This window comes from Hyperoodon ampullatus, assembly GCF_949752795.1.
Source record: "Hyperoodon ampullatus genome assembly, chromosome: 15".
In the NCBI taxonomy this organism is placed as follows: Eukaryota; Metazoa; Chordata; class Mammalia; order Artiodactyla; family Ziphiidae; genus Hyperoodon; species Hyperoodon ampullatus.
Window position 1 is genome coordinate 63,943,237 of NC_136928.1, and position 11,609 is coordinate 63,954,845.

General features: G+C 45.7%; 1 protein-coding gene across 1 annotated transcript in view; it reads left to right on the forward strand.

Moving 5' to 3' along the window:
* XDH (xanthine dehydrogenase) overlaps positions 1–2,809 on the forward strand; it is a gene marked incomplete at its 5' end in the record, with an annotated part of 61,738 nt that extends 58,929 nt beyond the window's left edge. The window contains 2 exons of the mRNA XM_079721510.1: positions 225–401; positions 2,275–2,809. Of these exons, the coding sequence (XP_079577636.1) occupies positions 225–401; positions 2,275–2,325 (228 nt within the window). The 3' untranslated portion in view covers positions 2,326–2,809. The remainder of the gene's footprint in view (positions 1–224; positions 402–2,274) is intronic.
* Between the last annotated feature and the right edge of the window lie 8,800 nt (positions 2,810–11,609).

An 11,609-nucleotide genomic window follows, 5' to 3' on the forward strand; every position in this document is an offset into this window, starting at 1 on the left:
CATCAGAGAAAATCACACAGTAAGAGTTAAAAGAAATACACCCACAAGGTTGAGTCATTTACTAGACTGATTGTTCTCAACCTCTGATTAATTTTAACCGTCCCTCCTGTCTTGCTCGACGTAGCCACTAGTGCTGGCTGGGCTCCCCGGCATCCCCAGCCCTGCAGATGTGGCAGCTGGGCCCTCCCCTGACTCCCCGCCTACACTCTGCTCTGTCCACTCAGGCTGTTGGGGAGCCGCCCCTCTTTCTGGGCGCCTCCATCTTCTTCGCCATCAAGGATGCCATCCGCGCAGCTCGGGCTCAGCACACAGATAATAATACGAAAGAGCTTTTCCGGCTAGACAGCCCCGCCACCCCGGAGAAGATCCGTAATGCCTGCGTGGACAAGTTCACCACCCTGGTATGATGCCCCCTCAGTCTGGGGAGGCGGGGCATAGGCTGGGGAAGGTTCTGTTGCAGAGAGAGGGGTGACACAGTAGGCTCTCTCTCAACTGGGAAGCCTTGGGTCCACGCCCACCCTCTGCTATGCAGTTGAGGTACCTCCTCCAACCTGCAGGAAAATAACAAGAAACCTTTAAAAGCTGCAGCTTGCAGCTAGGCCTCCTGAGAGGAAGGAGGGCTGTTTGATGCACATTTATCACCCACAGATTTCATTATTTTCCATAAAGATGAGGGTGATGGATAAAACTCCAGAAGAGCCTAATCTTTTGTGTCCATCACTGGCATTTTGGAGACCCTTCTTTGTTAAACACACAGTGTTAGGTACTAAGGAAATGGAGAGAAAAAGAAGAATTAATGAATGAATGAGACGGACCACATTGTTCTGTGATTACCCTGTGCCATGCTGATACTGGGGACACATAAGTGCCCTTGAAGAATTTGCAGCCTTTTAGGAAACCAGATGATTGCACTACGTGGTGATTGGTTACTACCTTGGAGGCGTGTGTAGCAGTGAACTCCACGGTCACTGGAATCATTTTGGGGAAGCCCCTATGTGATACTTGTGGAGACAATGCCTGGAAAAAGGAGACTGTGCCAGGACAGTTTCATCCACTGTTGGAGCCTCAGAAGCAGCCCAGTCTCTGAGTTGGGCTGAAGTGGGCCCTGCATACACAGGACTCTCCAACTGCCTTTGCAGCCTCTATTGAGTTAGCAGAACTGGATTCTTCCTGATACCCAAGTTGGATTTCCTCTTGGGTATTTGATAGGAAATTTGATAGGCCTTTTGGGTTTCAAGATGAAGTGGGTACTCATGAACCCAGAGTTCCAGGGATGGGAAGGGTACAGGAGAAGCCCTGGGGGCAGGCAAATCTGCCATCAGTACTGAGGGTGAGGAAGGCAGATGGGTCCCCAGTCAGGCTGCCCTTTAGGTTTTCCAGTAGATTTAACTTCAGGGTGAGGACCACACAACCCATGTGCAGGGCTCCCAGGCAGTGAGTTGCCCACACCTGTGCAGCAACCTTCCCATAGCCCAGAACCTTCCCACCGTGGCCCCAGTGCTGACAGTTACCCAAACCCCATTCTCAGAGGGCGGGGGTGCTGCATGGCTCCCAGTAAGCGCACACAGGTTGCAAAGTTAGCTCCTTGTAAACCATCTGATGCAGAACTCAATGATTTGATGAGCCCCTCCCTCTGAGGCCCTAGACCTAAAGCAAAGTTTCTAACCTAAGCCCCTTTGTGATGCTACAACACACAGGTGATTTTAAATCCCTGCAATGGATTTTCATGAGCAGCTGATCCATGAGCCAACTGTGCTTTTGAAGGACTGTGTCACATGACAAAGGACCACTTCTGTATTTGGTCATCCCTGGATCTCCAGAGCCTGCCACAGTACTTACCACATGGAACGTGCTTAATAAAAATAAAAGAGGGCTTCCCTGGTGGCGCAGTGGTTCAGAGTCCGCCTGCCGATGCAGGGGACACGGGTTCGTGCCCCGGTCTGGGAAGATCCCACATGCCACGGAGCGGCTGGGCCCGTGAGCCATGGCCGCTGAGCCTGTGCGTCCAGAGCCTGTGCTCCGCAACGGGAGAGGCCACAACAGTGAGAGGCCCGCGTACCGCAAAAAAATAAATAAATAAATAAAATTAAAATAAATTAAATAAATTAAAAAAATAAAAATAAATGAATGACTAGGAAATTAAGGGGTCCTTCCCTGGGGGCACTCCCAACAGCTGGGACTGCAGAGTGGTGTCTGGTCTTGGAATGGTGGTTGGCACTGGTGTCCTGAGCTATGTGAAGACCCTGCAGTAAGTTCTCTATTGTTCCTTCCTAGTGTGTCACTGATGTACCAGAAAATTGTAAACCCTGGTCTCTGAAGGTCTGAAGAAAAAAGCCCCATTGGAGTCTTCTTATCCTACACTGGGGATTCCATGGAAGATGGAACTTGCCCTTCAGAACATGAATTTATAAAAGTTGCAGGATGACAACAGTGTGATTCATCGGGATGGTGTTTGGAAGAACATTGAATGCGTTGGAAGATTTTGATCAAAAATATGATTTATAAACACAATGATAAGCAAATTCAGAAATGTTAGGCCCAAGTGGCTAATAGGCAATTAGCATCATTTCATGTCTGTTGTAATCATGTATTTGAAATAGGTTTAGGAAGTGTTTGTGCTACGTCCCAACTCACTGGACAGCCTGTATAACCTCAAGTGTTGACAGCATCTGTTCTTCAAAGAGGATTTCCACAAGCCTCCAGAAGCGTAAACCAAAGTAACTCTAAATCTGTGTGCCTTCCTCAGAAAGCTTTTCCTTCAAACCAGTGAGCATCATATTATAACCTCATATCCACACTCAGATTTGCAATGGGACAGTGGGGTGAGATTCAAACCTCTAAGCACTTCATTGGAGAGAATAAAGCATAAAACAAATTCAAGGTTAATTGGATTTAATCTTCTTAAGCTGCATAAAGTAAGATTATTCTATAACACCAAAAGCCAACAAACCCAGTTATTGAGTACCTACAATGCATTAGCTTCTTCTTCTTCTCCTTTGTGCATTAAAAAAAGATCAGGTTTAAAAATCTTCAACTGAAGCCAGTAGTTCCCATCTACAAATGAGGCTACTCGAATCAAGACAGGCCAGAGAAAAAACAGTCAAGGAGCCTGGGTTCTCATCCCAGCCATGTCTCTAACTATCTTTGTGACCTTAGACTGTCACTTCCCTTTTCTGTGCTTCATTTTACTGCAAAATGGAAGGATTGGACTGGAATAATCTCTTAAGGTCTTCTCTGAATCTAAACGTCTATAAATATATGACCTAAAAACTCCAGTTACATAAGGGAACTGCAGCGCTCAGAGACTTGGTTCCCTTACTGTGACGTGCTATCTGGGCTTCATGAACTTGACTTAAATCCCCCCAAGTGTCTGAGGTTGGAAAAGAGAATAGGAGAAAGGCAAGCATCCCCTCTGCTTGTTCTGACCAGTGACTTCATCACTACCTGGTGCTAGGTGGACGGTGTGACCTTGTCATGTGCCTTCACTGTATAAAATATCCAACATTCTGCTGGATGGGATCCACGGTTCTGGCCACAGAAGAAGGACAGTGTAAACCACGCAGTTGAGCCCGGTGCTTGATGTCACTGCTAAATGATACTGTCAGCTGGTTGGCATGTGAGAAATGCTTATTCATCATCATAATCACACCAAATGCTGACATCTGCCATATATTAGCCAACCTTCATTGCTAGAGAATGCACACACCAAGCACTCACATGTATACACACACACACACACACACTTTCTTACAAAATTCCTTCAGAATATTCTAGACTGATTTACAGCATGATTAAAACTGAAGAGCTTTAGAAATAAAACCGGTATTTGCACTGAGATCCACACAGGTCCATTTCATTGATTTTCTGGAATGTTCTAGGACATGGCCTGAAACTGAGATGTGTCTGTCAGCTGTTGTTAGTCTATCAGGGCTGAACAATGAATTCCCTCTGAGCTTAGGAACAGAGGCAAGGCAGGGTGGTCATGAAAATCAAACAGGCAAGTGCTTTGTGAGCTGTAAATCACCGTGCTATTCCGAGGTGTTGCCTTCCTCAGACACCTGGCCTTGCCTTGTTGTCTTATCTGTAAACTGCTTCAACTCTGTAAAGTGAGGGTCCTTGGGCTTGGTGTTGCACAGGGGATGCCAGCATGACTGCAGTATCTCACTGCAACCTGCAGAGGGCAGTGGAAGACTGGACATGAGACCATAGTCTCCAGCTGGCCCAGCAGCCTTGCGTCTGCTGCAGGTTACCGGGGAGCTGATTTACTGCCTCAGGATAGACCAGGTGTCTTCAAAGGTCTCTTCAACAGCCGGATTTGAAGCTGATTTAGGGTTTCAGACTAACAAAAATCTCCTCAGAGGAACTCTCAGAAGACATGGGTCAGCTGTGGGAGTCTGAACTCCTGGTGAATGGCTGGCAGGGGAAGGCAGGTCTTCCTTTCTCAGCATCTACAACTTGCCAGGTGCCAATTTTCATGTTTTACATACGGGAACTCATTTAATCATCCCAGTGGCCTTAAGAGGTAGTACGTTAATGTCTGTAATGACATGAAGAAGAAACCCTACCCACAGCCGTGCAGAAGGGTTATTCACGGGCATTTACTCCTGGAAAACAAGCTGCGACTGAGCCATGCAAGCAGGGAAACCTGGCATATACCGGGAGTCCATCTGCCTGTCAGAGTGGACCCATGCTACTCAGGCTCCCAGAGGTTGGAGGAGGCCCCTGATTGCCTATCCGTTCGCCTGTGTGCAGGTTAGGATTCTCACAGGGCATGGCCAAGCCGTGGACTGTGGTCAGAAGGCAGCCGATGAACTTCAACCTACTGCAGCTAAAAGGTGGCCGGGGAGCCAGGACGGGGAGGACAGGATGGATTGAGGTCGTAGGAGGAACCGTGGGCAAGGGATAAGGACAGAAATAGTCCTAGCTGGTTGATTTACGACTGGGAACATCCCCGGGCCCATGGTATTTTTATCTTTAGCGGAGGGGGAGCCTGGAAACGATTCCCTTTGCTGCCTATTTTAGATCCTGGGACAAGGCTGTTCGGAACATGCAGCTTCCTTGACCTGCTGAGGCTTGACGTCGCCCTGGGCCCCCCCAGGCCCAGGGACCTGTCCTTTTGTTTTGTCTCTATCCTGGACTGGGGGAGTACATGTCCCCAAGGCAGGAGACAGATCCTGTGACAATCTCATCACCTGAAACAAAGCAGCCCACCGATGGGAATGGAAATGTCAGGAACTGCCCAAAGGGTTTTTGACATCACCTCTGTCCTTGAACTGGCCTGGCCCTGACCTTGTCCAATCTTCTAGACCGACTCAGCATCCTAGAACTGGAAAGAACTTGGGAACCGTCAAACTCAAGCTTTTTGTTTAAGAGCCAAGAATCGTAAGCCCAGAGAGGGTAAATGACTTGTCTACTGTCCCACAGCCCTTTAGTGGGAGAGACAGGCTTATGACAGGGCTGCCTGACTCCTGGTCCAGATGCTTTAAACTAAATCATACATCCACTAGTCAAGCGAGCCTTCTCTTAGGCAACCTTTGGGTCAAATTGCGGAGAAAATGACAATTCTAGTCACGTGGGGTGGGAAGACGATATGGACAGCTTGGAGCCCAAGACAAACACTGTGCCCTACTGTCGCTTGTGCTCTAAGACAGGATGCTGCAATTGGAATCCTTCTGAAGCTCCACAGGCGGGAACAAAACAGTAAGTGCAAAACATCCCCTTGTTCCAAAGTGATGGGTAAGTCATCTATGCGAGACTTGCAGAGGGGCTTGGCTGGAAACGGACTTTGCTGCCTTTAGCTCATCACCTACCTCAGGGAATAAAGAAATGAAATATAGAGTTTGAGATATTGGAGAGAGAGTATGTCTTTGAAGACAGCAGGATGTATATCCTCCCTGTTAAAGAGAAAGGAGGGAGGGAGGAAGGGATGGAGAGACAGAGGGAGAGAGAGAGGGAGAGAGAGAGAGAGAGAGAGACTGTGTATGAGGCAGCGTTTTCCCCTACCAGGTCAGGGGAAGGGGAGCTTCAGGGGTCCACCCAGAGACCCACATCCTGAGAGCTTCTTGAGTGGCTGTGGTTGGATCAGCCTGAGGCAGCAGAGCAGCAGCAAGAGGAAGTGGGTGAGAGCGAGTTACCCATCCTCCAGTGTCAGGGCAAGGATACCAGTGTGGCCACACTGGAGGAAGCCACCCAGGAGGACTGCCTGGAGGGGGTGACGTAATCCCAACAGAGGGAGAGACCATTTTGTGCCTAGGCATCAAACTAGCCTCCGGTCAGCTTGCTCCAGGGTGGCCCACTGGAGCACCTTCCCGAGTGCCCTACTGTGCCTTTGTGATGGCCCGAGCCTGAGACCTGAGATTTCTCACTCAGAAGTCTTTCCTGAGAATGAGCCCTGAATGTTGGGGCCTGCTCCCACTGTTCTGATGCACTCAGAACACCAGCCCTAGAAGCACAGAGCGCATTTCTGAGAGTCTGGGCAGCGTGTGGCTTGCTGCCTTTTCCTCCTGCCTGCCCATCTCCATCACATCCTAGCTGGGCTGGAGACCAGGGCCCTTCCTCCATGCAGCCAACTGTCCTCACCCATCAACAGTGTTGAACTGACCCACGCATGTGCCCTGTGTTCTTCCTCCCATGAGATGTGTATTTCCTGGGGTCCTCCTGTCCATCTGATGTACTGGAGGGAGGCTGCCTTTCCTTGCTTCCCACCAAGGCTGGAGTGGACACCTGCCCTGGGCAGTGGCACCAGCATGCCTCAGGCAGTGCTTGGCTATTTAGGAACTGAGTGTGGGTGGGCCAAGCCCCTCTGCTTCTCCTCTTCTTCCTCTCTCTTGGGCAAGTCACTTAGTCACCCTGAACCTCAGTCTTTTCATCTGTAAAATCGGCTTGAATAATCATACCAACCCTGCAAGAAAATTTTATTTCTAAATGGACATGCATGAGGTATCCACCGCAGCATGGGGAATTGCCCTTCCTGCAAAAAAATTATAAACGGAGATACTCGACTTTGGTACTTGCTCCTAGTCCTTTATCAGACCCACATAATTGTTTTGTACTATAGTTTCTTAGAGCATTTCTATGTACTGAAACAATTATACACGGAAGTGGAACATCTTGTCTATTACTCATGTTTTGAGTGTTGTGTTTATAACCAGATACACTTTGAATTTGTTTGTTTCCCTGTGGAGGGTCTGTTTTTCCTTTAAGAACTTTTTTCTTAAATAAATTCAATTACAATGTATACCAAATATAAGTAATATGGAGAAAAATAAAAGACACATATACACTTCCCACCCAGTTCTAAAAATGTTGGTTTGCCCATATTTGTTTCTCATGCTTAAAAATGAATAAGTACAGTTGAAGCCTTCCATTTCATTCCACCCCCGCCCTCAGACTTGCCTCTCTGCCTTAAGGTGGTCAATATTCTAAGGTTGGTGTATATCCTCCCCCTTCATGTTTTTATATTACATGTATATTCATTCACAGGCAACGTACAGTAGTTGTGCATGAATGTGTTTCAAAAGTCATACCCATCAACCACCAGAATGACTAAAATTAAAAAGACTAAAAACTCAAGTGTGAATAAGATGCAGAGTAACTGGAACTCTCACACACAGCTAGGAAAGTAAATTGGTAAAACCCTTCGGGAGAACTACTGAGAGCCTCTACTTAAAGCTGAAAGTCTACATACCCCCTGACCCAGGAATTGCTGAGCTTATACCTAAGAGAAATGCACGCACATATGCACCAAAAAAAAAAAGTCCAAGACTGATCATAGGAGCACTGCTTGTAATACCTCCAAACTAAAAACATCCCAAATGTAGATCACCAATGAAAGGCATAAATTATCGTGGCACATTCCTTCAATGGAATCCTAGCATAGCAAAGAGAATGAATAAACTATAGCTACACGCTTCAACAAGGATGCGTCCCCCAAACATAATATGGAATTAAAGAAGCCAGACAGGAAACAAGTACACACTTTGTATGTGTATGATCCCATGTATATAAATTTCAAAAATAGGCAAAACCAATCTATAGGATTAGAGGTTACGAGAGTAGTTACCTTTGGTCAGGGGTAGTAACTAGAGCAAGGTGGAGGAGCCATCTTCTGGGATGCTTGGTAACGTTCTATTTCTTAACCTGAGTGTTGGTTACAAGGATGTGCCGCTTGGTGAAAATTCATTGAATGGTTCATTATGATGTGTACATTTTTATGTATGTATATTTCTCTTCAATAAAGTTTCCTTTGAAAAAAACCCACATCCATGATATCATATGGTGAAATCCTTCTGTAACTTGCTTTTCCCCTCAAGCTTACGCTTTTAATATGTATTCATTTGATCTAGTTCAGCCATTTATCTGTTATGTAGTGTTTTATTATGTGTATATGCCAAATTTTATTTTTTCATCCTCATACTAGTGGATGTTCATGCCGTTTCCAGTCTTTCATTGCTACAAACAACACTGTGGGAAACATCCTTGAACATACCTCCTTCTGCAATGGGTGAGAATTTTCCTCCACGGCCCATACTCCAAATTGGCATTTCTGGGTATGTCTACTTTGTTCTTTTATTTCTGACTCGTTCACGTTATGTTTTAGTTGCGTCTCTTATAAATAGTATATAAGATGAGGGTGTGTGTGTGTGTGTGTTTAAATGCAATTTGAGAATCTTTCTAACTGGCAAAATAAGGTATTTACAGGAATTGTGATTAATAATGTATTTTGATTTATTTCTGTCATTTCGTTTGGTGTTTCTCTACTGACCATGTTTACTCTCTTTTTCCCACTGTCTTCCACTGGCTTCATCAAGCTATTTCTTTCCTTCCCGCCCTGCTCTCTCTACTAGTTTTTTGGTTCTACAATCTATTTCTACTCTTTCAGAGATAATCTTTAAATTTTTAACATGCACACTGTATTTAGAAAAGCCTATGTTTAATTGAATATATGTGCTGCCACGAAACAGGTTAAGAACCTTAAAATGCATGAACCCTGATCATCCCCTCTCCTCCTCCATCTCTGTAACTGAGTAGTTTCACCTTGTTCTAACACTTCCTTTAGTCATTGTTGTGTTATCCTTGAGAAGTTTAGTTGTATTCATATGTTTACCTTTGTTTTCTCATCATTGCTTTTATATCCCACTCTTCCTTCTGGGTTCAATTTCCTTCATTAAGAAACACATCTTTTAGTAGTTTTTCAGTCAGAGTTTGTGAATGGTAAACTCAGTCTTTTTTGTAAAAATGTCTTTATTTTGCCCTCATCCTCCAATCATGATTTAGTTGGGTATTGAATTCTAGGAAGCAGGTATTGTCTCTCAGTCCTTGCCATATATTTTTCTGATGTCAGTCAAATTGTCATTCTTTTGCAGGTAATACATCTCTCACTGGCTGCTTTTCTTCTGTTAAGGTATTTTAAGATATTCCATTATCTAGGTATGTGTTAACTGTTTATTATGCTTGGGATTCTCTCTGCTTCTTCATTCCTATGTCAACATCAAAGGATATTGGTGGGATCTACTCTGCTCAGTCCCTCAGGGACCAAGTGTAACAGAGGCTCCATCATCTGGTAGTTGCACCAACGGGACTGTGAGGTCTCTTTGGAGCTCTTGTTCTTGACCTTCTGACTTCAAGCTCCCTCTTCTTCTTGGAACGTGGCGGGGTCTCCCTTTCTTTTTTTTTTTTTTTTTTGAGCTCAGCTGGGTGTTACGTTACATTTTCTTCTACATTTCTATCCATTTGAAGCAGAAGAACATTCATTTAATTAAAACTTCATGTTGCCAAGCAGTTGAATCTTTTAAGAGGTTATATTCTAAAACACTTTAGATAACTTTCAATCCTATTTATTTTGCATATGAATTTACATCTCAGAGCCAACGGCCGGAGCATGATTCCAAGCATCCCCATAGTCATATATCCTTCTGTTGCCCATTCTAGTTTTCCTTATGCTGTCAGTATCCATCATCAATCAGCTATTCCTTTCTATATTTGCAAATATTTCTAGGGTCCATCTTTCAATTCCTAATTGCCACAGCAATTCATCCGTACAGGCTGTGAAACATACTTCCAAGAAAAAATTAGCACTGACTACACATGAGGTGCTGTGCCCTGGAAGGAAAATAAAGATGAATAAGCCTCAGATGTTGCCCCAAGTAGCACATCATCCAGTAGGATAAATATGGCCTGTACATAAATAACCCTAATTATATAACCCAGGTGGACCATGGCAAAGGCTGAAGAGGCTCAGGGGCAGAATGCTTTGAGACTTCAGAGGGGGCACACGGATAGATGGATAAACTGGAGAAGGCTTCATGGAAGTGGCATTTGTACTGAAGGATGGTGCTGAAGGATGGTGTGTTAATTTTCTATTGCTGCCACAACAAATTACCACAAATTTAGTGCATTAAAACTACACCTTGTAATGTACAGCATGGTGACTATAGTTAATAATACTGTACTACATATTTGAAAGTTGCCAGGAGAGTTATTATCCCACAGTTCTGTAGGTCAGATATGTGGGTACCATGTGGCTCTGCTGGCTCCTTTGCTTAGAGTCTCACAAGGTCAAAATCAAGGTGTTGGCAGGGCTGCATTCCTTTCTGGAGGCTCTGCAGATGAATCTGCTTCCAAGCTCATTCAAGTTGTTGGCCGGATTCACTTCCTTGTGGTGGTAGGACTGAGGTCCTGATTCCTTACTGGCTGTCAGCTGGGGCCTGTCTTGGCTCCCAAGGGGACATTCACGTTCCTCCTCCTGCTTTCCATATGCCCCACCCCTGCCCCCAGCAGTGAGGGCGAATCCTCTCATACTTTGAATATCTGTGATTTCTTCTTCTTGTCTCTTCTGACCCCAGCTGGGGAAATTGATTAGATTGGGCCCCACCTGGATTATCAACCTATTTTCAGGTCTGTAGCCTAATTTACATCTGCAAAGTTCCTTTTGCCTTGCAAGGTAAGGTATTTACAGGATCCAGGGATTAAGGCGTGGACTTCTTTGGAGAGCCATTATCTGCCTACCTTTGATGGGTAGAATTTACATAGGCTGAGCCTGGCCAGAGGGCTCTTCAGGCAGAGGAAATGGAAAGAATGAACTTCGGAGACAGGAGACCTGCTGCGAGGAGCAGTGAGAACAGCCAGCCTTCCTCTCTGGTGTCCCCCTGAGGAGCAAAGGCAGGCTCCCCGCTGACATGTCTATTAATATTCTTCCTCCATGTTATTTTTAGTGGATACATAGTTTCCTATTGTATGGATGGCACCATGGTTTATTTAATGAATCCCCCGATGTTGACATTTGGCTTGTTCCCAAGTGGTTTTACCATCATAAACAATGCTGAGATGAGCATAACAAAGGTTGTTTTTATGGACGCAGCGGACAGGATGTGCTCAGACTCCCAGCAGGAATGCAGAGGGGAGCCTGGGTGCAGTCACAGCTGCTGGGGTGAATGCCTTCTTGCCCCTGTCCTCAGCGGGGGCCTCTTGGCTGTTCCCATGTGTGTCTTGTTTTGCAGTTAACTTGATCCAGCTGCACCCAGGGCTCCAGTTAGGACCCTGGAGCTGCGGCGTGAGGAGGGGGTGTCGGAGCAGTGGTTGAGCGCTGCCGCAGGCAGTGGGCGCTCAGG